Source organism: Spodoptera frugiperda, chromosome 16, assembly GCF_023101765.2.
Source record: "Spodoptera frugiperda isolate SF20-4 chromosome 16, AGI-APGP_CSIRO_Sfru_2.0, whole genome shotgun sequence".
Lineage (NCBI taxonomy): Eukaryota > Metazoa > Arthropoda > Insecta > Lepidoptera > Noctuidae > Spodoptera > Spodoptera frugiperda.
In genome coordinates, this window is record NC_064227.1 from 5,482,998 (window position 1) to 5,497,521 (window position 14,524).

General features: G+C 35.2%; 1 protein-coding gene across 1 annotated transcript in view; it reads left to right on the forward strand.

The window, feature by feature from the left end:
• Positions 1 to 511: 511 nt before the first annotated feature.
• Positions 512 to 14,524, forward strand: part of LOC118280576 (IQ motif and SEC7 domain-containing protein 1) — an 85,474-nt gene continuing 71,461 nt past the window's right edge. Inside the window, exon 1 of the mRNA XM_050699532.1 lies at positions 512 to 865. Coding sequence (XP_050555489.1) covers positions 714 to 865 — 152 coding nt within the window. The 5' untranslated portion in view covers positions 512 to 713. The remainder of the gene's footprint in view (positions 866 to 14,524) is intronic.

Consider the following 14,524-nt stretch of genomic DNA (forward strand, 5'->3'; position numbering starts at 1 on the left):
CATTATACAAACAAAATTATAACCTTTTCTGACTCTATTTAAGTCACCATGATAACAATACCGAGATGTTTTCTCATGTCATGTTATTTGTGTAGATGCCAATCAATGTTATCTTAAGATTACTATTTATAGCACATTTACTCACCTCAAACAAAAATACGATAAGATTAAGCCACAAAAATAGAAGCCACAAATGTGGTAAACATTCACAGAAAAATATGCGTTACTTTATGGAGTACTTATTATTAAAAACAACCCTTTAACATTCACTACAAAGCAATAAAAGTAAGTTATGTAAAGCAAAAACTACATTCGCTGAAAACAACCAATAAGAGGAACAATTCCAGTTATTCATGGCCCCTGTATTATCATGCCCCACGTAGTTGTAACTTCATACGCTCGCTATTGTATTCCACTCAGTTTATGAACGGAATATTTCAGGTTCTCATACCAACAGAGCAATTTTCTTTTTCGTTTCGACCCTAACGGAATGATTTATTGTTTCAGATGCCAACGATGTAGATTGAACAACTTCAAAACAGAACGGTGAAAAGTTTGACGAGCCAGTGAACGTTTTTGAAATTCCCATCCTTATTTGTGTTGTGGCGTTTGAGCTCCAAATTTAAAATGCGCGACGGTGATTGGCTATTGCGCCGAGTGTTAATGTGATTAGTGATGTGTTGTGTCGATAGTGGTTATCGATAGTCGTCAAAATGGCGACGATGGATCTCACCAACGAGGTGATCCGCCTGCGGGCGGAGCTGGAGAAGGTGTCCACAGAGAGAGACATGCTCCTCTGTGAGGTCTCCAACTTGAGGCGGGAGCTGGAACTGAGCGAGTTGAAACACTTGCAAGATGACGTCAGGTAAGTCATTATAACTTCATAATTTAATAAAACGTTCTTGGAAGGTAGCGTTCACATAGAAGATAACGTTCCACATACAATCTTTGTACATAACAACCGTTTCCGAGCAAACAAAGGGTGCCTTCGTCTTGTAGGTCCTTTCAAAAGCTCGACAGTTCGTCGGGGACCTCTCATGCCACAGACAATGATGAGGTCCAAGTGACATACTGAAAGCTAAGCATTTAAATATTAAAGCGTTTGTGGAAATTATTCACTCAAAATAATTTTAGAACCAATTTTTTTCTCATTTGCAAATTATTGTACTATAAGTACGAAGATTTCATAAAATATTTTTATCGATGATTCTAAAGTTGTTATCTAATTAACATTAGTATCACAATACAAACCAATTAGCCTAAAATTACTGAACATTACCTACTTAACCTATTAAAAATATTCGCGTCTTTACAAACGCTATCGCTCCCTCCTTGCCCCAAGCTCCCTCGCGTACCTATTACTCCCATTGTTAAGGAGGTTTCCGTCGACAGTGACGTCAGAAGGTCCTCCCTGACTTTGAAAAGAGTCTTTTACACAAGTCGACGTGAACACCGTATAAAGGCGATGTTGACGTGGCCGCGTATCGCTAACATAGGACCACAATAAAAGAGAGATGAGTCTTATAATTCGCATCGTAAACTTTGACGAATTGTTGAGGTAATTACTTTTTTTTGTGGAGTACTTATTCTTATATGTACCTAGGTAGAGTTATTATAGTGTAATACGTAATGATTCGGTTTATTATCTGACGGAAAATATTGTATTAAACGTGATTTGTTGCGTTGTATTAGTTCTGAGTTTGGATAAGAATTAAGAAAGTTGAAAATAGTAGTGATACAAATTGCAATATTATCATAATGACTAATATCTGTTGGGAATACTTAGGCCAGATGGAAGCGATCTGCATTCAGCAGCACCCTGCAACCTAATTGCAACATACTCCACTACGATTTCTGATGTTTCCTTACATTTCAATACTAAGATAATCTAGTTAGCAGTTTCTATAAACGATAGGTATTGTTTCCACCTTACTCAAGAAATAATTACAGCAACTCTGTAATAAATCTGTTCCTGTGTAAAGATCATAGTTTAAAAATAATAACAGTAACTATGTACGTACACTGGTTATTTTCCTCAACTGAGTCATTAGTGCATGGGAAGATATAATAGTGATGCATTGTATTTATATTTCTATAGTTACATCTTGAAATGACTTCGAAGAATTGTTGTTATGTTTATTTAAAGGTGTGCTAAACGGGCAATATTTTTCTGCAATACAATGCTAAGTCATTGCGCAGCCGTGTCGACCATACATTGCTTACGGTTGATATTAAAAACCGATTTCAGTCCAAATAATTTAGATTAATGGTATAAGCCGGTAAACGAGTAGACGTATCACCTGATTGTAAGCAATTGCCACCGCCCATGGACACCCGAAACACCAGTGGCGTTACAAGTGCGTTGCCGGCCTTTTGGGGCTAAAGAATTTTAAGGTTATTGGGCTATGGGGGATTGGCAAGGGGAGTACGGGGTTGGGCCTCCGGTATCCTCACTCACACAACACAAGCGTTGTTTCACGTCAGTTTTCTGTGTGGCCGTGTATCACTTAAAAATATTTGAGTAAATCTCCGGGATATAATAATGTTGCCTGATATTGCCGGAAAATGCGCAGAAAAAGTGCCATAGCTCGTTTAGAAGCACTAAACAATGTGGTAACTAATGCACCTTTAAATAAACATAATTATTTTCTTCTCTCGTTTCCCTCTTCCTCAGAAACAGCTGTTGACTAAACATTATTGTTTTCTTTACTCATTTCCCCATCCCTCAGAAACAGCTGTTGATTTTCTGTGGCTTATAACTTAAAGAAGCCACAAGGATCATACTGCCTCCTTTTAAGATTCACCCCAGCGATAGGGACTTATTATGCATTAACCTTTGTGACTCTCTTGTTTTGAATTTTTCCTCTTTTTTGTGTCTTTTGAATTTATAATTTGGCCCTCTGATTTTCCTTAAATGTAGACAATGATATACCTGCGCCATATTGTCTTGAAAGTATGTTGGATTTTTGCACAGCCCAGTTTATGCAGTGGTTCGAAATTATAAATTGTCATAGTAAGTGGACTGTATAAGTTTTTAAACTGACATGGTCACTAACACTAGTATTAGAACTCGAAACGGGATATTTACCATGTTTTTCTATTTCTATGAGTTTCCGATATTTCGGCACTGTTGCAAGCGCCATGATCACGGATGAAAAACATGGTAAATATCCCGTTTCGAGTTCTAATACTAGTGTTAGTGGACTGTACTCAATGGTCCTTCGAGACGTGAGACTATTTCCATGATCTTTGACGTGGATTGTGATAATTTCTCAATGTGTTATGAATGTTCTTTTTTCTCCTTGTTTATAGGATCTGTGCTCTTGTGTAAAATAACAACAAATATCAGATCAGGTTGAACCTGCATCTCGTTCTTGAACGTGATGCTCTTATACATTAAAACATCAGAGTATATAAAGACCAAAATAATTACCAACCCAAAGAAGCATTTAAATGGCTCACTAAAAACATTTAATTTATGAATTAACTATGTACTTTGAATAAATAGTACGTACCTACCCAACTAAAAAAAACTTTCTCCTTGCATTGCTTGATTTACATAGTTACCCGTGAAAGTGAAACTATGGCGTTATGCTACTATATCACGTAATATGTCACTTGAGCTATGGACATTTTTTTATACAGTATAAGTAACATATTAAGCTATACAGAACCAGTTTATCATGAACTCGCTTTGTATGATCTTTCCGTATATTTCACGGTCAGTTTATACTGGTTATACATTGCTTGATTGTATAAGTACATCACGAATAATTGTCGTCACGGTGGTTATATGAGGAAAGTGTTATGAGTTAGAGAAAAATTGCAGACAAAGAAAATGACTGCCTTAATAGTGTATAATTAAATGATTATTTTTATGTAGTGTTCGTAAATAGTATGTGATTTTGTGTGGCGACAGATTATTGCAAAATTGTTTTTTGAATAAGGTAATTTATTTGAATTGTTCATTGTGTCTTCTTAATTTGTGGTCTAAAGTGAGTATTAGGTACTCTCTATATGTTCTGAAGGTCTCAACTTCATCATCATCATCATCAGCCATAACATGTCCACTTCTGAACATAGGCCTCCTCCAATGACTTCGAACATCACAACTCTAACATTTCACAAAATTCTAGCATCGGTATATAAATTGAAAAATATTGAAAACGAATTAAAATGGTCCTTCGGTACGCAATAAAACTAATATTGGGAAATTATGCAATATTAAGAAATCTTATGATTTTAGCTACGAAATATTAATAGACTGGCCATAGTGTCCCATATTACCTTAATGGTGGGTGTGTAAAGCAATAAAATTAATTCTACTACCCACTTGTGTATTAATAGTTCTATGCTCATTATGGAAACGAGACAGATGATTCAGAAGATTAGTCTTTACTTCTTTATTTACCTTAAAAGGGAAAAACTAACCTTATATGTAATAAGTAACGATGTCTAAACAGTGCGTAGGCGACCGCTACGCAACGTGTCGTGGGTATGATTCCCGAACGAAACAATTCAGCATGTGATCCAAAAATTGTTATACTGGATCTAAATGTAATTTGAGCTTTTTTTATTGGAATAAGCCGATAAACGGACAGACGAATCACCCGATGGTAAGCATCGCTGCAATAAACATCTGAGAACACCTGAGGCGATACAAGTGTGTTGCCGGCCTTTTATGGGCTTCAGCATGTGATCCATAAGTTGATTTAAGGGTTGATGTTAAACGGGGGTATCACCTGAGGGATTGGGAAGAGGGGTAATTGGGCAAGGTATTGGGAAGGGGGTAAATTGAGCTAAAATATGTTTCTAATTGTACACACGATGAAGGACAAAAATCGATTTTAGAGCCACGTTAAAAATTAATAGTAGGTAATATTTTTCTAGAACATAAATGACCTAAGTTTCAACATTGAAAGAGAAAAGCAAATCTTAAGACTTGAATAATAGATTCTTCTTTTCAATATTCTGTCCTAAATATTCAATACACTCGTTTTAGACAGATATAAAAGCCTTATACATGATATAGAGACGCGGTATCTACGCAATATATGCTCTATATACACAGCCAGAGGCTTTTAATTTCCTTAAACGAGCTCAAAATAATTTCACTTTTTGCTAATATCCCTTCTGTATATTTTTCATCGTATGTGTACACATTGTGGCAAAGAGAACAACCGCCCCCGTCTATGACGTCACAAAGCTTGTTTAAAACGTGGGCAGGTTGCTATTACGTCATACGTTTCGACCTTGTGTGGTGGACATTAGAATCGCTTTTTGATTGATGTTGTTTGAATGCAGTTTTGATATATTATTTAACTGATTTAATTAATGTTATTTGTAGTGTATTCTGTATACAAAATATTAAACTGACTATTATTCATATTTTCTAGGAACTGAGATAGGTGTTTTTGTTGTTTCTATTAAAAATTTTGAGTTATTTTTAATTTATGACGCATTTACGTACGCAAGTACCACGTCACTACTAACATTTGAGACTATAAATAAATGAGCTGATTTTAAATATAAATTCTTTTTTTAATTTGCAAAGTATTCACTTAAAAAAATATTGTACGATACAATCTTGGTAATAAAGATGAGTAAAGATAAATTCAAAAAGCCGTAAAAAGTTGGCAACTGTCTCTTGACATCAATTCCTCATTAGTCAAAATAGACTATGAAAATATTTAAGGCAGTTGCATAAAATAATAAGGACAGGCACTATGTAATGTTTTAACTATTCCTAATAAGATTTAATTAATTGAATACAACAAGAGATTTGCAAATTTACAACCTACACACAACCTTGTAGGACTCGGCATCAAACCGAAAATATATTCACGACTCGAGAATTATTTAAAACATAACTTATCAGTAAAAACATGCGGGTTTCGACATTGTTTTTCGAAAATGACTTCAAAGGTTATAACAATAAGATTTACAAACATTTGGCAATTGTAAAAGATTTGGTTTTGAATACGTAAGAGATTAAAAGGAAATATGTTGGTGGCAATTCTTTAATGTGATATGGAGTTATCTGCATTGCTAACATATTTGTTGAATAAACTGTCTTGGATATGTTTTGAATAAGCCGGTAAACGAACAGACGGATCACTTGATGGTAAGCAATCGCTGCAGCCCATGGACACTTGAAACACTTGAGGCGTTACAAGTGCGTTGTCGGCCATTTGGGGTTTAGGAATTTGAGGGTTGTTGGGGAATCGGAGTTGGGAAGATTGGGTAAATAATCCCTCACACAACGAAACACAACGCAAGCGTTGTTTCACGTCGGTTTTCTGTGAGGCCGTGGTATCACCCCGGTCGATCCGGCCCATTCGTTCCTAAACTATTAAGTATCCAAACATTACATAGTTACCTCGTAATTTAAGATTATAAGACTAACGAATACGTACAACCGTATAGTTAATACTAAAAATCCTCTAATGCTTAAGAAATGAAACTCAAATTACAGTTGACATTTAATCTGGATTTTCATCTGCCGTAGAATAACCTCGAAATAGGTACATAAATTCAAAGAATAAAAAATAATACCACAGAAAGCCTAAGTAGGTCTTAAGCTCCACTAATCTTAAAAGTAAAGAAGAAAAGTTATTAATAATTCCGACTGTAATACTGCTTTGTCACCTACCCGTCTGCTTACGAAATACAAAAGCCAAATAACTTATTCTTTATAAGTTATTTACAACAGCAAACTGTTTATTAATGATGAATTAAACATTGTGACTAGATGTGGTAACAAACTGACCATCTTTTTGCGGTCTACGACCTTAGAAACACTTGCTAAACAGTGACCTCCAATGTAATTATTCTATCTTAACCTTTTGTGCCTACTGTCCGATTTTGTAATGTTTTTGATCTTTGGCAGGTGCAAATATTTTATTAATTGCATCATGTTTGTATACGTTTATGACGATATCTCTGTAAATATTAGTCTTATAGTGAGATAGCCTGATTTTTATCTTTAGTTTTCATTCCCTTTATTCGATTAATTGTAATAGTCCTGAATCTGCAGTGGTATAATATAATGATGACAACAGCTATATAAGCTATATGCTACTTTTTAGGGCTAACTGTGATATAAAATATTTGACCTTAATTCCCAACGAAGGGTGACCACTGCCCACGGATAGATGTCACGGTCCGGTTTGGACAAGGTAATATTATTTCCTATACCAATTTTTAATTAGCTATTAACAGTACATGAGGAAAATCACATTACACTTGTCGCCTTTAAGAAGTCAGACTCGTAAGTGAAGAACCCCGGTAACCTTTTACAGCAACCAACCAAGAACCTATAAAGATCCTACAAATTGGTATTACCTATAGTCGATTTTTTAAAGAGTTACAAACATTTCAAATTGGCAGGAGAGTTTGAAAATTCAAACAAACTGAAAATCTCTTCATACTTATTATTGCTAAATTCATGGCTTATTCCGAAATAATCGTATCCAATCGGCTGGTTTGAATATTTCTGCTTGAGTAATAGTCTGTTATTCTAATGTCTAAACTTCAACTCAGAATATCGAAGCATCTTTATTAATGAGATGAGAACTAACATCTTAAAATTACAAAATTAAATATTCAAGATGTCTGTTATACTAACTATTGGGGCGTAGGTTATGTAGCATAATATTTTGGTTGGTATTTTAGTAGAGCGTAGGTTTAGTAGGTACTTTTAAAAACTTGGATTTACTTAATAAGAGAAGTTTTGTAACCGCCCTCACTCTATCCGCTGCCTGATATGGTAGAAGTTGTACTCTCTGATATAGCTGAACCATTTGAACTGTTATCTCCATTCTGTTTGCCAGGTAAAGAGATTTCTTATGGTGAAGCGTGGAGTGGAGCCACATAGTCTAGCAGTAGATTGATACGGGCTGTTCATAATGATGTGGACAATGAAGTAATTATTGCGAAAGTCAAAAATTAAAATTTGGTCCTTGTGGTCACCCGTCTTCTTGTTATTTATTCTATGGATCAACAAAACAGCTAAGCTCCTTACAAATAAATACAAAACAAAAGAAACAAAAGCCTTCTTCTTATTCTTCTGCATGATCCAAAAAGATACAAAACAGTCACCGTTTGACCGATAACCACTCAAGTCATCCATTATATCACTAAAATTCAATCAAAGGACCACAAACGCCTAGCAGGACCTCTTTTAACGTGACCTCTGGATTGCCCGGGGCTTAATAAAAACATGTTGCCGGCCCAGGGATCGTCAAATACATTCCCCAGGGCATGTTCCTTTGGACTCAAAACTAGATAAACAGAATACCCACGCTTTTGTAAAAGCAGCTAATATGGCGCTTTGTATACGATTTTCTCGTTAAATTAACTTGGTTAAATTAAATGTTTTGTATTCCCGGTTGTTATAAGTTTGTAACTATGGTGGGTGGCTTGTATGATGAATGCTTAAGTACTTGAGTACATATAGAAAGTCATAAATCCTTTAGGGTTGGGTAAATAAGTTCGCTGTTTGGCTGTTTGGAATTTTGAGTTGACATTTTGTGAATAATTATAATTTTGACTGGGTGTGGAAGGTCTTTCAAATGTTATAATGTTTCGAAAGGAAACATATTAATATTTAATCGCTTTTCCCAATCAAACGATGCTAATGAAATCCTAATATGAATACAGAACTATAAATTTATTGTCTCCTAATAAAATGTAAGTATTTTGCAATAAATCTTTAATTTCCTTTAACTATTCGAAAACCAACTTTAGCTATAATATAGTAGAGTTGGTTTTTGTTTGAAAATTAACTACTATGTTATAATTACTTAAATCTACAGTAACCCATAGTAACAGTCGCCTGTTCAACGTTATTTAATCGTCAATTTGACTGTGACATAATTTGGTTCAACGCCCAAGCATTAACCAGAATTACGTAATCTTTTTTTAATGATACTTTAATCTGTGTTACTAAAACTTTGATAATTTTGCAACGAAGCCTTAAATGTGAATCGTCGTGGGTTAGCTGGTTAAGCAAATACTACTATTTTCCTTGTAAGGTGTGTGTAAAAGAATGTAGGTAATAATGTAAATTAGCATTAATTTCGTATCGGACTATCTTGAGATATTATTAACGTAACTAATTACCTGATTTACGTAGTACGAACAGTTTTTCGTCAGGGTTACTTTATCTCTATTGTTGCACGTACTACCCATGATTATGGGTTCCGGTCGTGGCTTGAAACTAGTCGAACAGTTACGAGAGTATAATTTGATAATAACATTGCTCTGAAGAGATATAAGAATATTTTTATAAACTATTCAATATCTCTAAATGTCATTGGTTCAAAACATTTAAAGGAAAGTTGAAATTACCTACGTTTTATAACTTCAAATCTTCTTTAGTGACATTTTAGCTGACCTCAAAGAGTCCAGTGTTTGTCTAATAGTGGGCGAATATTAAATGTCTTATAAAATATTCGTATTGAAAGACCAAGAAGGACCAGAGTCTAAAAATTATTGAGTTCAAATGAAAGTAGCTTGGAAATTGAAATTGTGCATGGTGCATGACATTAGTTTCAGTATTATGTAACATTGTCTTTAACCTTTTAGAAATAAATTAAAGAAAAAGAGTAGTAATTGAAGATATAACTTAGGTAACGTTTGTACTTGTTTGAAATATTTTTAGACACTATTTGTCCTTAGTGTTGTCTAATCAACTGTTCGAAAATAAATGCTTTGACTTTGATTTTCCACACGTGGTTACAATTCTTCCATTGTTTAATTGATTACCGAGCTCTGATTTTCAGGTTGTATATCTAGTTTATTGATATGAAACTCCTTGTAACAACTATAAGATATATATTACTATTAAATCATAAGATGACTATACGATTCTTATGTAAAAACTTACCCTAACAACATTGGCGGTCTCCTTCAAAATTCACTTAGGTACTACCTTTTTATTACTTTAGCAAAACTTTTCTCCCTTTAAGTCCGTAAGTAGTCGGCCATATTGCCTTGCCCTACACAATATATACGAATATCCATCCACCAGTAGCCATGTGGTGTAGAATATATTTGTTACCCCCTCTTCCCGTACGGTAAGAGTTGTCTCTTATGGTTCTCGGTGTCGTAAGAGTTGACTAAAGGAGTTCATAAATTTGAGGACACCTGGGCATATAATTTCTGATTATAAGTTTGAAATCGCCGATCCGGATTGAGCCACCATGGTGATTAATGCTCAAACCTTCTCCGTGCGAGAAAAAGCCTTTGGTCAGCAGTGGCCACTTATAGGCTGTAGATGTGATGTGTGTGATTACTCTGACCTACATAATACATAATAAATACCCACTCCCCTTCAGATTTCATGACTACTTACTGTGACAAATGAATAGCTTAACACAGTCCATTCGGGCCTTTGACATAATAAATTGGGTCCAAACAGACGTTATTAATTTGAGGTTATTATTGCTCAGGACGGAGTATTAATTAATGTCTAAACATCGATCACATCTTGTGTTATGTGATGGCTATTTCATATTTGTTGATGGTTGTTATGTACATACTTACATGTGATTCAAAGAAATGTGGAAACGTAATACTTAGTAATTGAATTACTTATTTCAAATTCTTTACTCTGTAGTTAGTTATAAGAAGGAGACCTGTGTTTACTCACAACATCATACCAATAGTCCCGAATAGGGTAAAACTTTCAGCCATAACTTGTATTTAAGACAACACAAATAAATGATTCCTCGTCCATATATCGTTGTGTCCTTACTGTTGAAGATTGCAGCAGCTTTGGTGGAAGTGTTTATCTAAATGTTGGTATCTCTATTTACTGATCTTCAGCTGGATGGAGAACCTGGGATTTCGCTATTTCCGAAGTTCTGTGGACACCGGAGGGCTTACTCTAGAATCCAATTCCTACCGATCGACATTGATATTGTGAAATTTCGTACTCTTGAGTTGTAATACTAGCGCAGTGCCCATTTATCCGTATTGCGTGGATATTGAATGAACTAAATAGTATTGAGTTTAACTTTAAATTCCGTATTCTGAATTCGATTTTAACAGCTACGATAGGGTTGTATGGTTTGTACATTGAATCATTATTGAGATTTTATTGAATTGACACTGAGATTGATTTCAAGAGTAAACACCCTGATAGTTAGTCGTGTGCTAAACCATAGTTGTTTTCTGATTATCTGAATTTCGGCATGCAATGTATGTAATGACGTGTCTGTAAATTAAATAATTGCAGAGGTACCTGTAATGTTCTGTTATCTTGAACATTATGTGCGTAGAACATTAATTACTTCAATAAGATCAATCTATACATTTGTTTCCAAATGTTTTATCATTACTGATTTGATAAAAAATAAATCAAAATTACTTTGAAGACCAAATGAAAATATGATTAAAAATGCGACGGTATTCAGTGTCGACAATGCGATCCAAAGCAAGTTTTCTCGGGAAATGAGAGTGCTAAGTTCTTTGAAACTAACGTTAAAGAATTTTATTTATTAACTTTAACGAGTTTCCAGTTAAAAATGAAGTTGAGATTCCTTTTTTTCTGATGCGAAAGGACTTCTTCTTTGCGTTGTGGAAATTGTGTTCTGCAATAAACATAATGACTGCTGTGATATTGTGAGTTCAATGCGTCTCGCTTTAGATTCCCGGATCGGGCAAAGTGCTATTTGTGATTTTTCGGTTATTCCATAACTGGTCATACGCGAGTATATAGCAGTAGACTCATCCTCAATTACTTACATGAAACTAAACATAACTGGTGGAAAGTGACAGTTTAGTGTGTTTAAATTGTTTTGCATACCAGATAAAGATGTGTATGATTTAAAGTCCTATGTCCCCTAGATGGGGCAGAGTCGTCCACGAAGATCCTCCATCTTGATCGGTCTTAAGCTTCCCGCTTCACCTCACTCCACGTCATTCCCATGCCTGCCGCTTCTGCTATCAGTGTACGCCGCCAAGTTTACTGAGGACGGCCAATCTTTGTTTTCCCTTGGGGATTCCAGTCCAAGGCCTGCTTGGGAATATGGTCTATTCATCCCCACTTGCGGCGTTTGATCTGACGGTTGATCGGATTTTCGCGCCATATCAGAACTGTTGCTTATTTAGTAGTTGTTAGTCGGAAAAGCTGTTAGAACACTGTAGTTTTATTGTTGCACTCTACTATAAAATATGAAACACTAATAGGTGTTATAAAAAACATAAATCCGTATTAAAACCTAACGTTGAATATCAAAATATTGTTGCAGATATGAGAGTATATTTTTCTATTTATTCCTTTTATCCCCATTTTCGGAGTTAGAACCAGCAACATATTTAAAGCATTAGCTCTTACCCACGGCTTTGCCCGCGTATTTAACCTGGTCTCAGTATCTTTGCCAGTAAACAGGAAGATTGGTTAATTTTGTTAATTTAATAAAACCTCCTAGTGAATTAAGCATTTGTATTATTAACGGTTATAAACCAGCCACCAACAATCTTGCAAATATTTTTTTTTCTGCCACAACGAAGCAACAGTTATCAAACATTGCAAAGATAATCCAATCCATCTCAACAAATACAAACAAAAAACCGCATTAAAAAGAAACTATCCATTGATAACTCCTCTTATCACTTGATAGGGATCCGCCCACTGCCAGTGACGTCTGGGCACGTCCACCCACATAATTACACACTGTTATTGATTTTATATAAACCGACGGTCCTTCACACAGTTTGTATGGAATACGGAACCCAACGGATACGGGGAAACGGCTGGAAAAGTGAAACTTTAGTGTAAATAATCAACAGTGGAATTTGTGACCAAAAATGAGTGTACGAAGTCTCAAAATGGCTAATAAGTTGTTTCCTTTTATTTGTGTGTCTGAGGAGTGTGAGTGTGGATATAAGAGGTGAGTTTTTTTTGTTTGTTTATTGTTGCTTTAACTGCCGTACTCAGAGACATTTATTGATTACTTAAACTATTCCTAATAGCGATTTTTTCTGAAAAGAATTGATAAGCACTGGATTAAGTAACGATTAAATGAGTCTGAGGACGACGCTAAGACATTTAATGAACGGGCAGCTGCACTCTTTGATAAACCTGAACCTTTCTGCAAGCTTGGTGATTATAACAAGACAGTTATGTAGAGGAAGCACATAATCCAACTATGGATGTGGTTTCCATGTGGACTTTAGACATGGTTAAATGTTTATGGAAATGCCAAATAGATGAGAAAAAATACTTACGTGCAACTGTTGAAGCATAATATTATAATCCTTAAAAAAGATCACATACGGTAGTGGTGGACGTAGTAGGTACCTAGTAATAATTTTATATTTGGGTACTTCAAACACATTTTTTTCCGAGACAGCCTCTTCACAAGTTGCACAAAACATGACTGCAAAATAATCTAACCAGACGAACAGCAGATAACTTGTTGATAACATGTCGCTAAATAGATAAAGAAACGGATTGAAAATTATTACGAGTATCAATCTTCTTCATGAAAACGCGACTCTCTGCTCGCTCAATCACTACTGACATTGAACATGAATCAAACTTTTTCATTTTGATGTCAACTCTTCTTACCATTTTTTAACATCCAATATCTCTTTTGAGTACTTAATGTCTTTATTTGAACATGACTTTAAGAGACTGGTTTACCTAAAGATTATTTATGCATTATAGATAATCTGCACTATTCGCTCTGCGCTCTCTACATGTCTGTCTTTTATGACAAAAAATATAGTATTCAAATAGTTGTTAAAACTATGTTATAACAAAAAGATATAAAAATCTCTCTAATGTTGTGCGTGTGGAAGGACCATTTTTTCAACATCCGAAGGACCACAATTCCGCTTTCGTGTATTCAACATATTATTTTCTTAAAAAAAACCAACATTCTGCAATGACTTTATTACGTACAAATTCTTCAAAAACCCGTCTGCCATATGTCTTTTTCAATAGTATATCTTAGCGTAAGAGAAAATGGCTTAAAGAAAACTCGTAGATTTATATTATGTTTACGTAATATAGCTAATGAAACCTGTTCGTTCGTAACTAGAACGGTAATGTACTCCGAGGTGATATAAGATACGTAGGTAACTTGAGTCAAAGACCTAAGCCTAGGTTACATGCTCCTAGTAAAAGTATTAAGGTATTTTAGGTCCTATTTACGTCTACACGTAGAGAACATATTTTAACAGTTTTACTATCTTGGCTTGGGACATTGTGATTCAGCTTTGTAGTGCCTAATAACTTAAAGACATTTTAGGTTATTTTTGCAACAAAAATTTTTAGTAGCATTATCAGTATCTTTAACCAGACCCGAGGGCTAAAAAAGCCATCAGACCAACACAGATGGTACCCAGTTGGGCTGATGCCGGAGCTGCGGACTGCCTGGCGGCTTAGTTACCGGGTTCCGGTTCGAAAAGCAGGCGTACGCACGGGAGTTGGTTGGTTTTTAGTCAGTAAGAGTCTATTGCGAGCCAAGGGGGATCTCGCATCGCCCACGGCGAGAGAAGACCTTAGATG